Genomic DNA, 20,263 nt, shown 5'->3' on the forward strand with positions numbered 1-20,263 from the left:
TTGAGACATTAGAACAGGAAAATCTGTCCATCAAGGGTTTTCAAATATTTCAAATATTCCCTTCTTCTATCGCTACAATTGACTTTTAAAGATTTGATTGGCACATTAAGAACCTCTCTGCGACCACAGATTTTAATACAACAATAAAAAAATTACAGTAGGTAAATGTGTCTTTGAAATTAAGTAACTCAGACATTTTAAGAATAAAGAAAATGCATTGCAAAGATGAGAGTGATTTGTATCAACCGTTATCCACTTTGGTCCTGTTTGTGTGACACCCCTTGAATGTAAACAAAAGCAACAAAAAGGTCGGGAATCTTTGACCTGTTAAAAGGTGACATTTGCGATAAAGATAGCTTTATTAGTGTTTATTTGCTATAAAATCGTCTTGTCTTTACAACTAGGGCTCGGCAGGTGAGTGGGTATTTACACCCTTTGAAAAACGAGAATAGCAGCTCAACCCCCATCCCTAAATATTTGAATATCATATCAGGTTTTTGTGTCAAATTTTGAAAAGCCTTCCCCTTTCTCTTGTTCTGTTTATGGGTTTTGTCCCTGTCTTTATTCATTCAAAAACCTCCTCATCCATTTTGGATCCGCCGTTGTTTCATTGTTGTCGAGTGCCAGGCTCTGTATTTCCAGGTTTCCCCTGGTTACCATTTCCCTTTTAAATGGTTCTGTTACCCCCCACGAAGCCACCGTGTTGACAAGGAAATGAGACCAATTTGCTGTGAATAAATAAAAATTAGTTTAAAAGAAATGGCAATTTAGATTTAATTGTAATTTACAAGAATAAAGCATAATTCTTATTTCATCCCTGCAATGTTTTCACAATAGTATCAAGAAATATTACAACTACTTAAAACCTCTTTGCTAAAAGTAAGATTATTTAGATTATTATTAAGATTATTTTAGTTTTTTTTATTCTAGCACAACTATAACTTTAGGATATTGACAATAGTATTAGACCTATAGTAGTTTGAAATAAAGGTTGCATTTTCCCCATTTTTTTTTTTGTGATAAAAATGGCCTTCAGTAGATAAGCCTGCACCTAAAATTTTCTCTTCCTCTAACAGATTAACAAGTCTTATGTTACAATTTTTTTGGAGTTGAGTATTTAAACATTCACTTATCCCAGAAAAATACAATACTATCAAAGCAGGATTACAATTTGAAAAAATAAAAATTACCTTTTCATGATATCCTTATATTATGAGATTTTTGAGTTTTCTTAAGATGTAACCCAGAATCAGCAATATTAAAATAATGAAAGCCTTGCAATATTTCAGTTGATTTGTAATGAATCCAGAATGTATAACATTTTTGTTTTTGTAATTGCATTACAGAAGATAAAGAACTTAATCACAATATTCTAATTTTCTGAGACAGTCCTGTATTTCAATTTGCTAAAAAAAAAAAAAAAAAAGAATAACATAGAGATGTGCAGCTCATCAGCATTTATATATATTTTTCAACACAATTTGAAAGTGTATTAAACCGAATGCATCAGACAGAGAAAAAGATTGATGTGTCTAAAACACGGTTTACTCTCATTTCAGTATAAGCAGACGTACAAGATTGAACCAATTCATCATTACCTGCCACTCCCCTCTGCGGGGGGAGGGAAAAAACAAGTGTCCTATGGGGTTTTGTTAAAATATAATAAATGCTCAAAATGCTGTCCAGTCTGTCCCAGATTAGTTTGGTAGCTGTGTGGTTTTTAAAAGCAGGTGGTGGAAATTAGTTTGCATAATTGGAAAAGGATTTGAAGGGGCGACTGATTTTTAGGTTCCCCCTTACAGTGAGTCCTGCCATGGTCATAATTTGCCTTAAAGAAATAAAGAATCACAATGGTACACCTCAGCACGAAGGGATGGGAGGACGCAGGGTGGGGTTTCGAGGGTCTGAATGCAACACGGTGTTAAGTAAAAGTGGGACGCAGGTGGGAATAATTGATCCAAAATCTTGTGAATTAGAATAAAATAGGAACTGACAGACCATGGACTGTCAACTGTCATCGCTGACAGTGCAATGCAGGGGGTGCGGCTTGGTACGGTCAATCCCTGCAGATGTTTGGTCTGACAGGAGAGGACAACCCGTGCCAGACGTTATTTCGGTCATAAGGCCGCATACAGAGGCATTAAACCTCTCGCTCTCATTTACGTACGTATAATGCAAAGGTTTTGACAATGGGAAACGTATGTATCGAATGGCGGTACCACAATATCCGCACACTTTCTAAACTTTAGATCTGAAATTCTTAAAACACATTTTGAAATCTAGATTTTTCGGTGATATTGCCCTCTAATGCGTAACACAGCTCTCACAAATGTATGAAAGACATAGATAGATAGATAGATAGATAGATAGATAGATAGATAGATAGATAGATAGATAGATAGATAGATAGATAGATGGATGGATGGATGGATGGATGGATGGATGGATGGATAGATAGATAGATAGATAGATAGATAGATAGATAGATGGATGGATGGATAGATAGATAGATAGATAGATAGATAGATAGATAGATAGATAGATAGATAGATAGATAGATAGATAGATAGATAGATAGATAGATAGATAGATCTAAAATAATATGCTGTAGTGGTTTAATTTTTGATGGACAGTTATAGCTACAAGAAACAGAATTTAGAATAGAATTTAAACACATTTTGATATTCTATCAAAGCTTTCAGCAACACATGGTGTAATAGCTTAAATTCTAGTCTTTTTAAGGATATATTTCTATGTAGGTGCTAAGTTTTCTCATGTGGGACAAATTAAGTTCTATCTTAACTTTTGTTAACAATGCATATTGTTTAACAGACGGTTCTTTATGCCTTCAACAATGCCACATTTCCCACCTCCCATCGCCCTTTTCAAATCAAGGTTGCGAACAATTAGTGAGGAAAAAATATATAGAATTGTTCTCATTTAACATCTAAACATGTACAAAAACTGATTGCTAAGATAATATTCAGCACTCGCCAAAAAATTACTAAAGCTAAACATTGCTTTAAACAGACACACAGCATTTAAACTTGGTTTTGCTGAACAAAAAACGCACGTGAGCTGTAATGTCGCTTCAGAATTAAAGACCCAAAGCCCTTCTCCTTATAGTTGTTTTGGAAATTGATTTTTCAGACTAGAAAATCTTGCCAATGAAGCCTCCTGACAGTATATATTGCAGCCCCTCCAACAGTCTGTTCAAACCATCGGCCCTTGACTTTGTCTGGCCCCCCCGCCGCCATGCGCCCTACCCCCCTCAATCTGTGAGACAGAAAGAGAGAGAGTCTGTGTGTGTGTGTGTGTGTGTGTGTGTGTGTGTGTGTGTGTGTGTGTGTGTGTGTGTGTGTGTGTGTGTGTGTGAGTGGGTTGGTTAGTGGGAGTGGAGCGGGTGCTGCTGCAGGGATTTAGATGAAGAACTTCACTACAAAAATGCTTCAACTTCAAAGATTCTCTCCTGCCAGTGGATCAGTCTCTCTATGCCAGCCTGAAGAAAAGACGCAATTTTTATTTCATTTTGTGGGGAAAATGTCCAGTGGAGCAAAAAAAAAAAATACACTATTGTGTGTGTATGTGTGTGTGTGTGTGTGTGTGTCAAATGCAGTGCATCGACAAAGGAACAAAAGCCTTGTAAAGTCATTTTATATGGAACAGCTGTAGATATACAGTAGGTCAGTGTAAGTTGCATTCTTTATTGATCCCTTGCAGGAAAAAAAAGTCATTTTACCCTCAGATGGAAGTAAATTGATTCTTGCCTGCAGGGAGAGTTTATATTTTGATAAATTAGCTTCTTCTGATCATGTTTGTGTTATCAGCAGTAATGGATGTCACTTATGTTGAGGTAAGAAAACATAATTCATGAAGGGTAAAAGAAAAATGAAGTACTTATGGCCATTTTTCATTTATATCCCCCCTACATTTAAGGGTGAATAATATTCTCTCTGTGATTTGGCCTGGGTGTTTTGAGAAAACAGTTCTCAATGTTCAAAAGAGCTAATCTTTAATCATTTGAATTAAAAAAAACAACTGATTTCTCGATCGAAAGTATAATTCTAACTTCTGAAAAGCTGCCCTTTATTCTCTGAAAATAAATCATTTTGTAAAGCCCTAAAAACACACAAAATATTTTATATGTCTGAATAGTATTATATGAAGATTTACTTTTATGAAATAGTTCAAACTGACATGTAAACCTATCACACTAAAATGCTTAGTGATACTTCAAAAGTCAAGTCTTTCAATTATGAAACTAAAAGATTTGACTTTCAATTCTTTTTTTGTTGCCATTGAGATTTTCTACTCGAAATATAGCCCTCCTTTTTCATTGAACTGGTGCGATATCTGGAACCAAGTGAAAGCGGCAAATTTTTTGGCAACAACCAATTCAGATGATGCTCATTAAAAGCTTTTGGGTGTCGGGCATCAACATCAGCCGCCGTCAGTTGCTGCCTGAATCAGCAATCTGCCTGGCAACTATAGTTTCTAAACCAAATTTTTGATTATGCAGTCTCGTTTCATAGTTTACGGCTTAAATTATAACCGTTAATTTTTCAATATACTGAAATTTTCAGTTAGCATAATGCACTGAAACAGTGATCCATCTGAGATCCAAATGTTCACCACTACAAATATATATAAATAAATGAGTTGTTTACTTTTTTTTCTCAATCCGATTGATTTGATCTTGAATAAAAACAGTTAAATAAGTCCATCGTAAATCTGGAGGATAAAAATGCTGAAGAAAAACTGCTGCTCCAGGAGTTGATTGACATGCTGCTGACTTTAAGCTATTATCTTAATGGACTGTGTTTGCATCAAATAACAAAGAGGACTGAGAAAATAGCAGCAAAAATTAGCCAGTTGCTCATCTGTAAGTCACTGGTATATTGGTCTCGAAAATTTATTTTTTATTTAAAATAATCCTGACAAAGCGACGATTTCCAAAAAATAAATAAATGTATTAATTGATCAATAAAAAAAAATATCAGGACAATACTGATACTTTAAAATAAGCAACACCGTGAAGGAATTTTTCTTCAATCTGAATAAATTAGCAAGAAATGTGTGTCTAAATTAGATATAAGAAAATCTAGTTCATTTTTTCCAGTAAATCCAGAAAATTCCAGAAAATCCAGTAATTTTGTTCAAATTACTGCATACAAAGATTAACTTATGGCTCACTGAAGTTGCAAAGAATGTATGTCCACATCTACCAACAATAGCGCCAACATGTGGGATAACACGTGGCAAGCAATTGCCAATTGTTCTTTAGCAAGATACGGTACACCAATACAAGTTAAGTTTTTGCCATTTTTGGGAAACTTTCGTGTTTCTCTTTTAGACTGGTGCCATTTTTGCCATGGTGGGGGATGTTCTTTCATTCATTTCATTGTATATGGCATGTATCCTGTTCCACGCATTGCTGTTGGAATGGAGCCCCGACTGATATTGGACGAGAGGCGGGGTACAGCCTGGAGTCTATATATATATATATATATGTATATATATATATATGTTAGAGCAAACTTAACTTCTTTTTCCCCCTTGCCTTTAACTTCCTTTCCAGGGGAAATGGGGAGTTTCAATGTTGCATTCAGGCTTTTGCTGGTAACTTCAAAGAGCTTTTACACATTAGATATTCTGCTTTCCTTGATGTAAAACATAATTGAAGTCAAAAAAACTGAGATGCTTATGAAAAATCCTTTTGTGTAGACACCATTATTTTAGAGAAGAGGAAATTCAGTCTTTCACATCAAGGTAAAGTCGCAAATTAGGGTCCGGTGATTTTTGATGTCCGAGCCCCAACGTAAAGTGACAGTCTACTCCTTCTCAAACAAGAGAAATAGGTGCATATATTTGGCATTTAATTACATTTCTACTTTAAACATTTCCTCTTTCTCCTTCTTGTACATTTTTTGTAAATTTCCCTGCAATATTTACATCTTTGTGCACTACTAAGCTCAGTCAAGAACAAAAAAAAGAAACCTGTTATTGCTGAAATTTCTGTAAGCAAGACTCAGTGATTGGCCGCCATCCCAGCAAAGCGTTTAATGACTGGCCAAAGGGAGAACACGTGCCACGTGCATTGCCAAAAGAAAGCATTAAGCCTATAAAGCAAGAAAGCAGATATGGAATACAATGTTCTATAGCATGTGTCTAAAAAATTTTGCACAAGAAATCATATGCAAATTAAAATTGTCCAAAACAGAAATGTAAATTTTTCCCTTACATCTGTTTAGGTAGTACATTGAAGAACTTGATTTTCATTTAAATCTAAATTCTTTTAAAAGGCCTCTTTAATAGGTTTTAACGTCTCTTTAATTGTTGATTTAAAAGTTTCTAATTTTTAATGAAGTTGGCAATTCAAGCGTTAGTCTTTGTCTTTTCAAGTAAATGATGGAAAATAAAAAGTTTGCTGGCGTATACGTGGCATCATAAGAATAGAAAATAAACTAGTTTTTTGGTCTATACTTGCCATCATAAAAATAGAAAATAAGCAAGTTTGCTGGTGTATACGTAGCATCGTAAAAATAGTAGTTTCCACCGTTTTTAAAAAGACAATTTTTAAATGGAATTCAACATGTAATAGGTGACCTACTGGTAAAAATGGCTGCAAGATAGAGAAATGTTAAAAACAAACAAAAATGTGTACATTTAAAAAAAATGGAAGAAAGAAAACACATTGAGACAAAGTAAGTTTTCTGAATTAATTGATCATCATGTCAGATTACAGGTTTATATTATAATATCCAGCATCACTTTAAACTTTAGATCATTTAAACTTTAAATGATCTACCTCATATACGTCCTTAACGTTGTCAGTTTATAATTCACTGGTCATTTACTTAAACTAATAATAGTGGCAGTGGAGAGCCCGTGGGGTGAATCTTTAAGTGGATCATCTTGTTCGTCCATTAATTACCAAAGAATGACAACACATTAATAAAAAAACAAAGGAAATTGACATTCACACAAAGAAGCTGAACACTCGTTGATGAAGATTTGACATTTTACACACCCTCTCAGGATGAAAAATGTGTCCTGTTGGAACAACAGAGGCCGTACAGGGTGAGATAAAGATTATCAGAAAATGTGTTGAGAGTTGAAACAAAGGTTTGTCACATCAATAAAAGATTAACATCGAACAGGGTGTTTAACATTGAATAAACATGTATCTGAAAAAACAAATCTATACCGTGTTAGATTTAGTGCCATTTGTTGAAAATTGAAGACCAAATATTACTGGGGACCTAAATTCTATCATAGTAAAAGAACATCAAAACCAACAACCAATCAGAATGTATCATTTGATTTATTTTGTTTTGGATGATTTTGAAAGTTTGCTAAAAAATACAAGATTTAATTTGTTCATTAGCCACAGACCATTAAAACTAGTGTTGAGGGCTCCTGCTAAAAGGATCAGGGATGCATAAGACTGAACTTAAGGGGTTATTTGGTTAATTATTAATCATTTTTACACCATTTCTCATTAATGATGCTACAATCTTTTTGGTGATTCTTTTTTTTGTTTGTCATGTGACACTCATTGAGACGTCACATCAAAATAATAGACCATCCAAGTCTGATGCATGTCCATCAGCTGGTATGCAAAAGATGAAGTCTACTAATTAAACACTTGGGACTTCAGTCTGTAGAAAGTGTTTCGAGAAAGGGTTGTTTGGTCTCTTGAGTAAACATCAGATACATTTCACAAGAGAGATGGCTTCCTCAAGTGTGATCACATTTGTGATGTTTTTTGTTGTCTTTTTTAATTTAATATTTCATGTTTAGGTTTTAATAATGCAGCCTCAGAGCGGCACAGTCTACCTGAGTCACCCCAAGGGGAGCACGGGCCAGTGTCTCCCTGAGCCAGTCCCAGGCCCAGATAAATGCAGAAGGTTGCGTCAGGAAGGGCATCCCGTGTAAAACCTTTGTCAGAACCAAATATGCAAATCAAACCTAATAACATGATCATACCGGATCAGTCAAGGCCCAGGTTAACAACAACAACCACCATTGGTACCGATGACCTACAGGGCACCAATGGAAACTGGGCTTCTGTAGGTCACAAAGGAGAGGGGGAAGGCATGTTCGGAAGCAGAGAGAGAAGAGGAAAGGCGAGAGTCTGGGACTATGACAGGAAAAGGTGGAGAGTTGGTCGACATGATGCATGGCATGAAGGTGGATGACATGCATGACATGAAGGTGGATATACTGTGTGTCCAGGAGACCAGGTGGAAAGGTAGTAAGGCTAGAAGTTTAGGAGCAGGCTTTAATTTGCACTATCATGGTACTGAAAGGAAGAGAAATGGAGTAGGAGTTATCTTGAAGGAGGAGTTTGTTAGGAACGTTCTGGAGGTGAAAAGAATGTCAGACAGACCTATGAGTCTGAAACTGGAAATTGACGTTGTGGTGCTCAATGTTGTTAGAGGCTATGCCCCGCAGTTGGGATGTGAGTTTGAGGAGAAGGAGAAGTTCTGGAATGAGTTAGATGAAGTGATGCAGAATATCCCCAGAGATGAGAATGGTAATTAGTGCAGACTTCAATGGGCACGTTGGTGCAGGCAATCGAGGGAATGAAAAAGTGATGGGAAGATTTGATATACAGGATAGGAATGCAGAGGGACGGATGGTGGTAGATTTTGCAAAAAGGATGAAAATGGCTGTAGTGAACACTTTTTTTCAAGAAATGACAGGAACATAGGGTAACCAATAAGAGCAGAGGTAGGATCACGCAAGTAGACTACATCTTGTATAGACGAGGTGACCTGAAAGAGATCAGTGACTGCAAAGTAGTTGTAGGTGAGAGCGTAGCCAGACAGCATAGGATTGGTGGTTTGTAGGATGACAAGGTGACAAGGAAGATGAAGAGGACAAAGGCAGAGAAAGTTGAAAAGCTGAAAAGGGAGGAGTGTTGTATGGTTTTCAGGGAGGAGTTGAGAAAAGCTTCCAGAGGATTGGACAACTACATGATCATCTGGAGGGAAAGTAGACAAGGAGACAAGGAGACTTAGTGGTGGAATAAGGAAGTGCAGGAGTGTACACAGAGAAAGCGGTGAGCAAAGAAGAAGTTGGACACTGAGAGGACTGAAGAGAACAGACAGATGTAAAAGGAGATACAGCGTAAGGTAAAGATAGAGGTAGCAAAACAAAGGGCATACGATTACTTGTATGCTTGGCTGGACAGTAAGGAGGGAGAGAATGATTTATATAGGTTAGCAAAACAGAGAGAGAGAGTGATGAAAAGGATGAAGAGCAGGTCCAGGTGATTAAGGACAGAGAGGGAAATGTATTGACAGATGCTAGAAGAGTGATAGGAAGATGGAGAGAGTACTTTGAAGAGCTGATGAATGAAAAAATTGAAAGAGTGGGAATGGTAGAAGAGGTAACTATCGTAGACCACAAAGTCGCAGAGATCAGTAAAAGTGAAGTGAGGAAGGCATTGAAGAGAATGAAGAGTGGAAAGACAGTTGGCCTTGATGATATACCTGTGGAGGTATGGAAGTGTCTAGGAGAGGCAGTGGTGGAGTTTCGTTTATTCAATTATTCAACAGGATCTTATAGAGTGAGAAGATGCCTGAAGAATGGAGACCAAGTGTGATGGTGCCCATTTTTGGGAATAAGGGGGATGTGCAGAATTGAGTAGTGGAAACTAGACTGAGAGCAGAAGCCAGCATTTGTGAACAGCAGTATGGCTTCGTACCTAGAAAGAGTACTACAGATGCAGTATTTTTCTTTGAGAATGCTAATAGAGAAGTACAGATAAGGCCAGAAGGAGCTGCATTGTGTTTTTGTAGACCCAGAAAAAGCATATGACAGGGTGCCAAGAGAGGAACTCTAGTATTGAATGAGGAAATGTGGAGTGGCAGAGAGGTATGTTAGACTGGTGCAGGACATGTATCCTAGCTGTGAGACAGTGGTGTGGTGTGTTGTAGGAGTAACATAGAAGTTCAAGGTGCATCAGGGGTCCATCAGGTATCCAGTGGTATCCAGTGGTGGACAGATTGATCCAAATACCCGTAGTGTCAATACCAAAGTTGGAATAGGTATCGGATCAATACCGTTGTGATTAGATAGATGCTTTCTGCAGCTTTGCTCTTGCTTGCATTGCTGCAGTTTCCACAAAATGCAACAATACGCATGTTGACCCCATATCTCTGTGCATTCTTCTGTTAATTATGATGGAGCGCCATATGACTGAGCAAACTTGCCAAAAAGTACCTGGCAGTGGTGGCAACATCAGTGCCAGCTGAGAGGATTGTTTCAAAAGGAGAGCAGTGAATTAGTCATAGAAGTGCATTAAAAGACAAAAAAAAAAGGTCAACATGATACTGATATTGAAAAAAAGCATCTAACAAAAACATTTGTTCTGCATAAGGCGGCTGCTTTTCCGACAAAAGTCGCTGGGGGTTGTATAGTTTTTTTTATACATTTTTTTATTTCTATTTTTACCGGTTGTACCAGAAAAGATGTGCACTTAAAGGGAGAAATTGTGTATTTTTTGTTGTCAATTCCCTGAACACACATTGTACTTGAACAAAAAATGGTTTTAAATGTTTTATAATATTTGTTGTTGAATGATAGTTTTGAACAACGTTATTTCAGGAAAATCCAAAAAAGAAGTTCCAGTTTCTGAAAATTATGTGAAAAATTATTTTGTTACTGCTGATTTGTTTGTGAAAAAGAATTTATAATAAAGTATTGTCTCTTTACCTGTAAACTTAAACTCAGAATGATGTGGAATTAGCACATGCCCTCAGGCTTTCTACAGTGAGGAAATGACAAACTTTTTAAACTTTGTTTTATTCTGGGTAACTGAACCAGCACAGTTAATAGAAACAGTAGATTTGCTGAAGTTGGAGTCTTGGTTTTGTCATACGGAGTATACAGGGACGATGTACAGATGAAAGTATGGGTCTTGATTGGTTTGTATTGCATTTGTTTAATAAATCCTCTCCATCTTTCTGCTGAGTGGGCTGATGAGCAGAAGTGAAGTTATCCTGTCTGATTAATTTCTCCTGTTTACAAACAGACATAAGCTGTTTATATGGTAGCAACTGGTACCTGTAACATGAGAGCAGAGGGATAAAACTTGGGGCACATCCAACCCAAACACTCCTTGATGAGGTGCAAGTATCACTTAGCACATAAAGTCCAGACCAGAGGCATTAGGACTTGGCAGTTGCTGACTGTGTTGGGTTTCCTACAAGTTGCAGTGGATATAATCACAAAATGGAGGCCTGATACTAAGTCAGGAGCCAGATGTCTTAACACACCAAAACATGCCTTTCTACATGAGAGTCAGTTTTCATAAAGTGCAAGGAAAGTGTATCCCTTTCAACTTACCTTACAGTCAGTAGATCTGTGATCCCATCTACTCATTGATTTGTTTGATGAAAGAAGACTCACGACCCAATTTATATATTTTGACAGTTCAGGATAGCAAAGCAAACTTTTGGCCATGTACACGGGGCAGGAAGAGTCTGGTTGACTTTCATTGGTGACATTGTTGTGCAGTTGAAAGGGGGGGGCTTGTAGTTGTATGCTCTAGTCTACATTTAGACGGCAGACACAGAAGATTCTGGCAAGCTTTCATCCGTATCCCCGGAGGAGTTTACTGAGGTTGTCAAGAAGCTTCTCAGTAGTAATTCATTGGGTGTGTCTGAAGTTTGTCCGGTGATGCTGACATTTGCACCGGAGCTTAACATTGTGGGGCTGTCTTGGCTAGAATGCCTCTTCAGTATCACACGTGGGTTAGGGACAGTTCCTGTGGCGTAGCAGACTGGCTTGGCGTTTCACATTTTTAAAAGGGTCACTGTGGGATCTATTCTAACAAAGGGGGGATCAGACCGCATGATGTCCGAGGGAAAGCTTTTTGATTAGTGGCTATTTGAAGCTTTAATTCAAGAACAAGGCATATTTGGTTTTTGACCTAGCACAGTAGACTAATGATTGGTTTGCTGCTGTAAGAATATGGGACACTTTTTTGTTATGAGACATTGTAAAAATGATTTCGTTTCACACTGTTTGTGTTAATCTTTCTGTAATTCTCAGTGAGAACACTGGATTTGTATCGACGGCGGTTTAAATAAAACTCGAGACTATATTTATAGAACTTTTTTAAATATGGCCATAATAGATTTAAAAACCATATAATGTGAGCCACATAAAACATGTTAACTCAAAGCTCCCCCTGACATAGCTTAAGTGCTGTGAATTACTACCAAAGGAGTTCACGTTACACAGTATTGGTTTTAAGACCATGTTTCCCCGCTGACAACTTAAAATCATGCAGCATTAATTTTATCGCTGTGAACTTCTTCAGTGGGCTAAAACGTGTCGACAGCATAGCAATAGTTTTAACACAAGTTTTCACGCGGCTATCTCACATTAGTAAACCATTCGTTTCAGAACTTCTTCCTCTACTGCTATGATGATGTTTGACAGTGGCTGGCATCCAGAGTGTTGAAATTCTTTCATATTTTTTCTAAATATATTCCTCTATGTGACATGTTGTCTACTGTAATTTAACAGTGTAATGACAGTTTGTCAAACACATGATGCTAAACGTCTACATTGTTCTGTGATATCATACAGAGTTTGGCCCCAGTTTGTGATGTCACAAAGGGAAAATAAACAATAAAAACCTTCTAGGCGGTACAAAACTGCTGATAGTGAGAAGATCCACTGGCATTTTATCTGTTGTACATCTTAGCGTTTTGACTTATTTCTCTCAATTTAGAAGCTTTTGTGATACCAAATTACAGTGAGTATATAACTTCTGTTATTTACTTTTACTTAACAGTCTAGCTCCATGAGTATATTTGAACATTAGAAAACAACATGGCTAAACAATTGCTGAAATTGCTAAAAGTCTTTCATTTAAAGATATTAAAATTTCTGTGTGCCTAAGTCAAACGCTCATCTTTTGATAGGCCACAGATTAGCAAACCTTTCAAATAGACAACACCCCGTTAGATAGACAGGTTTTTCTCTAATATATTGTTAAAAGGTGTGAACAGGTGTCTAAAACAGACTAAATGTTAATAAAATAAAATAAAAAAACGACTAATTGTTAACAATATAGCCAACATGTTTTAAAACAGACTAATTGTTGATAATATGGCCAACATGTTTGAGGGTGCTACTAGCTTGATAATTCAGGGCTAACATGTGACACAGTAGTGAAGCAATGTTAAAAAACTACAGAAACTTCAAAACCTTGAATAATGGGTGGTTAATAATCATTTGTGTATGTATAACTATATGTATTCATATGAATTTATAGTTATATATATACATATAGTTAAGCATTTATAGTTATGTATATTTATATATATAGTTATATATAGATATATGTAGATATATGTAGAGAGAGATAGAGACTGAAAGATGGTAATTTGTGTCTGAACAAACTTCATACACAGAATAAAAGACTGCCACATAAATTGGGTGCGGTTCGCTGAAATGCAATAAAACTGCGGGATGGAGACAAAAAGTCGGCAAATTAGTGGGAATATATATATATTTTTAACTTTATGTTGACTTTGATTGAGCCCCCTCCCCTCTCATCCTTTCCCCACCCTCTCTCCTCTCCTCAGGCTCCTCCGTGCTGCGGGCTAACTTCTCGTCGACACGCCGCTCCTCCTCACTTTGTCCCAGCTTGGATAACGACGACCACCGGAGACATGACTTCTCACCGCGGAGCGTTTATTCGCTTGCCTCTCCTTGTCAGCCTTCTTTGCTGTAGCGGTGAGTTAAAATGTTGTTTTTTTGAAGTGTTCTGAACGGTAAAGTTTAGCTTTGGTCGCTGTTTGAATGACAAGAACTCATTTCGTTGATGCGCCCCGCAAAATCTCATGCCCCTAAACGGTTTTGTCTCGAATATTTTAGTGTGCTATAACCGAACCAGCTTTTATTTATATCAGTTAACGTCTGCTCTTCGTATGCGAAATATGTATGTAATTAACGTGTTAGTTACGTGTTAGTCTATTTTCTGCCGTGTCGTCATATATAATGAAATGAAATTAATTACCGCGTAACAATTCGGATTATGTATGTGAATAGCGCTACATTGAACGTGACGTCCGGGCGACATGCGCTACAGCATCAATTGGGTGTTGTTCAGTTGTTAAGTAACTTAAGTTGAAATATAAATGTTGTAGACGTGTTTAGAATAAAAGAAACGAAGTCCACGGTAAAAGCCTGCTTCTCTTCCATTCTTTAGTGCATGAACGAGACGCGAATGTGATGGAAGAGGCTGGGTTGTGTGCGCGGACGTGTTCTTGTCTCCGTCTGCACGCCGTCATGCATGTTGTTATTGTTGTTGTTGGACTGTCTCATTTTAAAGGAGTTACTCCAAGATCTTGTTTCAGCAAATTTATAAAATGCTGCAACAAACTCTGGACACCCGTGTGCTATTCCAAGTTGTATGCTGTGAAATTATGGAAAGTATTTATGTTTTTCCATTAAAAGGGAAATAGTCCTGATTTTTGACTACTTGATCAGGACTTTAAGTGACTGATCGCGTTAAAGAAAAAAAAATGTTACCACAATCTGCCTGTAGGAGGCATTAATGAAACTATAAGCCTCTTGAACATTGCCATTTAACAGTATTAGAACATGCTGTAAAATAACTAGCGACATTTTTTTCTCTTTTTAACTACAACCTTTTGAGAAACAGTGCAACGGAGTGACCAGACTGTAATTACAAATCAAGCAGCTATTATGAGAATATTTTTTCTGTTTCATCTTCCCAAATGATGCAGGCGTTGTCAAGAACATGTCCAGTTTCTTCATCTTATTAAATTGCTCTTTAAGTGCTCCTATTGCTTTTTCAATCACTGTCTTTAGAAGGCATGATGAACAAACAATATCTAATATTGTATTCTGAGCTGCAATATTGCTGGTCAAGGATTTTCACCCATGTATTAGTCCCTGGTACTAACGTGACCTCCTGCTGGGTTAGATACTGTGAAACCAAAAAACCCTTAAAGCCTTTAAACTACATGTACGGTGGGGTGTTTGGAAACTTTCTGTAGAAATGATAAAACTCGCTGGCTACATTTTTTTGGTTGAAATCTGAGCACAAAACACATACTTTTTTTCCCCCCAAATGATGCTTCAAAGAAGTCCTGCCAAAGACAGACCACTTCTAACATTCACAAGCTGACATTACATAGCACTTGTGGGTAAAAGAGATTAAGGATAATGTCTAGGACAACTTGTATTGGCCAAAAACTTTTGATGGCTTTTTTAAAGATTCTGTCAGTGAATGTGAGTCTATGGCAAAGTCCAAGTCCCCTGTTATTTTTTATATCTATATTGTTTTGATTTATGTGTTGTTTAATGTCCTGTTCTTTAAAAAAGTATTACAAGTGGTCTTTGTCTGTACATTTCTGGGCAAGAACTACGTAACATATTACCAATAATATATAATATATAATATGTAATATAATCAACTGTATACAGTATATACAGTTGCTTTTTCAATACCGCACAGCGAATCTAAATATGGCGTGAATTCAGAAATGTACACTTCTTTTTTCACACTGTAGAGCTGTGAACAACTTTCCTTTAAAATATTTTGAGGTTTAGATATGAACAGGACTGTAGATAGTATTGTAAGATTCAATAGGCGAATGACATTTCAGCACACAAAACTATTTTCTATTGTAAACAAATATCATTCCAGGACAGAACATGTCCTTTGAAAACCCTGCTTTTGGAAAAATTTTCCCCATAAATGTTGAATACATTTCAAATACACAATTATAAAAGTATATTCCATAACAGCACTGATTCAACTCATGGTCCAATTTAATTGGTAATCCAGCTTTTTTAATTTGAATTTCTGCTCTTACTGGGCTGCCAGTCCTTAATGATCTAATCATCACACTGGCAGAGTGTCCTGGCGTAGACTCTGCTGTTGTGATTGTTTGACTGTTGATGCTTGAACATATCTGGTTTTTCATACTGCCTGGTTTCATTGCCGAATTTGTTCATGGAATGGCCTGGTAATGAAGAAGCACCAACAACATTATGCTGATACGCATTTATTGAAATAAGCTTGAGTTAAGTCATTAACTTGAGCTCCCACCCTGCTCTTAGTATAGGCTGCATATGTTCGTTTTTTTCACTATTGAGGTGGTGGTTTATGGATTCATTAACCTGCGTCTCTTTAAAATTTAAATGAACTGACCCTCCGTCAATCTTGTAATGAAATAGATTTAAATTTAAAGTGAAAAAAGGTAGGGGGGGCGTTCTGACCAAATATTTGGAGTGAAGAAATAAAGAAATAATAAAAATGTGAGAAACTGGCCAAATAAGAGAATTAATTTTCCTAAAAATCAACAGGAAAGTTGACCAAGAATTTACTCCCCAATCAGAAAAAAATCATAGTTTTACATAAAGAACTTAAAGAAGTTACTTCAAAGTCTATCATAAATTCTCCGAAAAAATCTGCAAGTAACTGCCAAAGCATTTCCATAATATGAAAATCATACTCAAATTCCTCAATTGTGCACAGATTAAATTCTAGTTGTTCTAGGGATCAGGAAAATTTTTAAACTCGCTCCTTCTTAATCTAGCATCTTACAGCAGGGCTGCACCTGACATCATTCCCATAAACCCCTGTTTTTCGTTGGATCTTCTGGTTTTAATTGGGTTTAATCCTCATCTCCGCTGCCTCCTCCGGAGACCTAATAAAGCCGTCTGTTTGTGGATTAGACGCTGTTCGGGAGTCTATGAAGGCTTTTGTCCCACTTCATCTTCTCCCTGAAGAACCTTGAGAAGCTTTAGGTCAAACGCATCTTTCCATTTTTTTCCTTTATGGACACAAACTAGAGCGAGAACCCAAACATGCCGTTATGGTATTGATCGGGGAGAAGAGTCTCATGATGATGGTCATGTGTTAAATGAAGAGGCAGTGAGTTTGTACTGTGAAACCAGCAGCAGAGCATTTTGCAGGGACATTTACAGACTGAATAGATAGAATGGATCACTGAGACCCTGACCATTTTTAAAATGAATAAGGCTTCATCTGTCTGAGGATCTTAGAACAGAGCAGTCTTCTAGAAATGTCAGCCAAACTCCTTGAAATAGAAGAGAAAAAAGATTTATTTTTAAAATGTTTTCCATCAAACCAGTATATGCAATGGACAGCAGCATGTCATTCTTTTTGGCAAAATTTAGGTGTTTCATTTTTTGATTTCAATTTTTGTTTTAAAAATATGTTTTCAATATGTTCTATTCAGTTCTGTGAAATTGATCGTCAAATATTAAACTTCTCGTCTTTTTCACGTGATTTTCAGGTCTAATGGTACATGACTTAGCTAGAACACTGATAAAAAATATGAGTATGAATTGTATCTAGGAGGAATCTGGAAATCTGTAGTAAATTGCTTATAAAATATTTATACTTCCAGCTCAGAATGAACATACTTAAGAATGGCAGCACCCCCCCCCCAAAATATGTTAAAAGAAAACACAAAAAAATAAATTACATTTTAGAAAATCCACAATAATTAAATGACAAAATCTGAATAACTGCACATGCCTGTACATGCCTACAAATGTGATGAGAAAATTGTCAATGAAACCACAATGTGGTGCTTAAAAATCAGTAAAAAATACTTTCAAAAGTACTCAAAACAATTTTAGCTTGGCAAGAGAACAAAACACTTTACCGACCAGATGCTGTGATGCGTCTTGACGAATTTGAGATGTCTTGCCTTGCTGTAAATCTCTTTGAAAGAAGTGAGCAGCTGTGGGCTGCAGTTGTTCATTTGGGATTAGATGCCATGTATCCACTGCATGGGCTCATTGCCTTCATTAAGGAGAGTGCTGTTGATCCCCTCCTATCATCATAATGGAGTAGTCCTCCTACAGCACTCAATATAGGTTTATTAGCTAACAAGTGGATCATCAGCAAGTTAAATCAATGGAGATTTTCATTACCTTCACTTTACTCTTGATGACAGAAACATTTACTTTAAAATCCAAAGGCTCTTGATGTGGAAAACAGATGCTGTATCCTGTCATTAGATTGAAGCACTTGGACTTCGGGGAAAGATGGTGTTATGGGTAAAAAATAGCAAGTTAAATAGAAAGGTAAAAATACATTTGAAGAAATTAAACAAGTACAAGTAAAACAAGAAATTATAACAGCTCAGCTTCATAGAAAAGAGCTTTGCATTGTGATACTTTGGTTACTTTTGGCTGTGTCACATTTATACGTTGTTATTGTGATTGTGTTGATAATGCCATTGTACCTATAATATACATTTGCTGAATCAAGTAAGTGATGTATTCATTTGTCGTGTGATTAATATTGTACATCAACAAAATGGATTTCACTTAACACGATTAAGAGCGGGCAAAAATGAAGTACTCGGTATGTGGCGAAGGAGTTTGTCTCTTTGGATTGTCTTTGTTTGAAAGTGTGACATGTTCACTGGATATAAGTGTTGGTTTTTTTCCTGGAAATCACACATGTAAACTCATAGCCCAACAAACAACATTTCAGTCTGTTTGACTCACTGGGATTCTTACTGATGCAGATTCAAAGTACAGGACAATCTCCAGTGAGCAATCTGCCTGAGGTGGTGGGTGGTGGGGTAAGAACCATCATGGAGCAGCCTGAGAACTGAACTCTGATTGCATTCTAGGGTCAGAGACTCTTGTGTTTGTTTTTTTTAAGATGCTTCAGGCTTGGTATCAGTGTTTCTCACCAGGTAACTGAAGGTTTGCATCTTTGATGTTTGGATCTTGCTCCATATCCTGGGTATTTGTTTTTCACATGATCTGCTGAAGTCTGAAAATGGCATACTACACATACAGAAAATTTAGTTTGCCTCAAGTAGAGAAGCTTTAACTAACAGTTTACAAACTGATACTGCATCACCGATCTGTGGTTTTCAAATATATAATTATCTGCTGTTTTTAAAGCATTTTGCTGTTAATTGGGCTTGTTGAATTTTGGTCAATCTAATGGTATATTAAGGTGTCAGCACCTATATAGTTTTTGAAAATGCGTTGAAAAAAAATCACTATAAAAGTATTTTGTTAAATCTGGATTCACAAATAATACAGATACTCCAAATATATATCTTGGGAGTGATTCTGGGCGCAAGGATACAGTATGAATCTCTGTTTGGGAAAGAAAACAAACAAAAAAGCCAACTCAGGAACCAGCAGTGGTTACGTAAGCCACAAAATCATTTTTAACACAATGGATCTGAAAATGAACTAAGCAATCTGTTGTCGATGGAAAGTGAAGACTCATTCAACTTTGTGTTTTATGTCACCACTGTTGCCTCAGAGACACATTAATGAACTCTATTGGCATGTAAGGCTGAAAGTTTATGGGAGCCTCCATCATGGCTCTGGTTTGGTATACTTGAACATTGTCCGCCATGGGACTCAGAACCAACAACCATTTACAATTGTTACAATTGTCTGTATAAAAGACATAATAGTTCTATTCTTGTTTTTCTAAAAGGTTATTTCAGTTTTTCTACGGTACGTCGAACAGTGCCCACACTGTTTTTCTGTTGATATAAATGTTGTCAAAATTTTGCCCTTGCATATAATATTTATATATGTATGTATATAGATATATTATACATACATAGTAGAGGATATTTTTCGCATGTATGAGGTCCTGGGTTCCATCCCTGGCATCTCAACTGGAAGTCGCTTTGGTTAAAAAGCGTCTGCCAAATGACTGTTATGTATATTTACTGTCATCTTGTTTGTTGCCAAGTGACACTTGACAGCTGGTCATTAGGAAAATTGTGATATTATTTCTGGTTTGTTTTCTTTATACTGGGATATAAAAAGAGACATCACTTATCAAGGGAAGTGATCAAGAAATTTCTCTGGAATCTGTCTTGGTTGTTTATTTTTTCTGTTATTAGTTGTACTTTGTGGCATCCGACAGTTGTTCCTATGCTTTTCAATAATTGTGTGATTCTTTTGAGACACATAACCCCTATTGATAGTTTCATTGTGTGTTTCTTTGTATTTTCAGTAACTTTCCGTGGTTGTTCATCATGCATACCTCGATTGGTTGTATCCCATTGCGTTTAGTATTTGATTGGCTGTACCTTCTCATATTCCAGTAGTCTAACTTATAATTTGCTGTGGGTCCTGTTAGCGTTGACTTTGAGTAACATTGATTTTGATTGGCTGTAGGTCTACATAGTAAAATCTGGAAGGACTCAGGTATTCTAAATGGGGAATTGTAAGT

The 20,263-nt window shown here is 36.7% G+C and overlaps 1 protein-coding gene across 1 annotated transcript in view; it reads left to right on the top strand.

The window, feature by feature from the left end:
* Positions 1-20,263, top strand: part of tmem120aa (transmembrane protein 120Aa) — a 68,271-nt gene that overhangs the window by 13,662 nt on the left and 34,346 nt on the right. The window contains exon 11 of the mRNA XM_086160592.1: positions 13,614-13,764. Coding sequence (XP_086016718.1) covers positions 13,614-13,764 — 151 coding nt within the window. The remainder of the gene's footprint in view (positions 1-13,613; positions 13,765-20,263) is intronic.

This window comes from Fistularia commersonii, chromosome 15, assembly GCF_037954325.1.
Source record: "Fistularia commersonii isolate RoL2024-O1a breed Wild chromosome 15, RoL_Fcom_v1.0, whole genome shotgun sequence".
Classification (NCBI taxonomy): domain Eukaryota; kingdom Metazoa; phylum Chordata; class Actinopteri; order Syngnathiformes; family Fistulariidae; genus Fistularia; species Fistularia commersonii.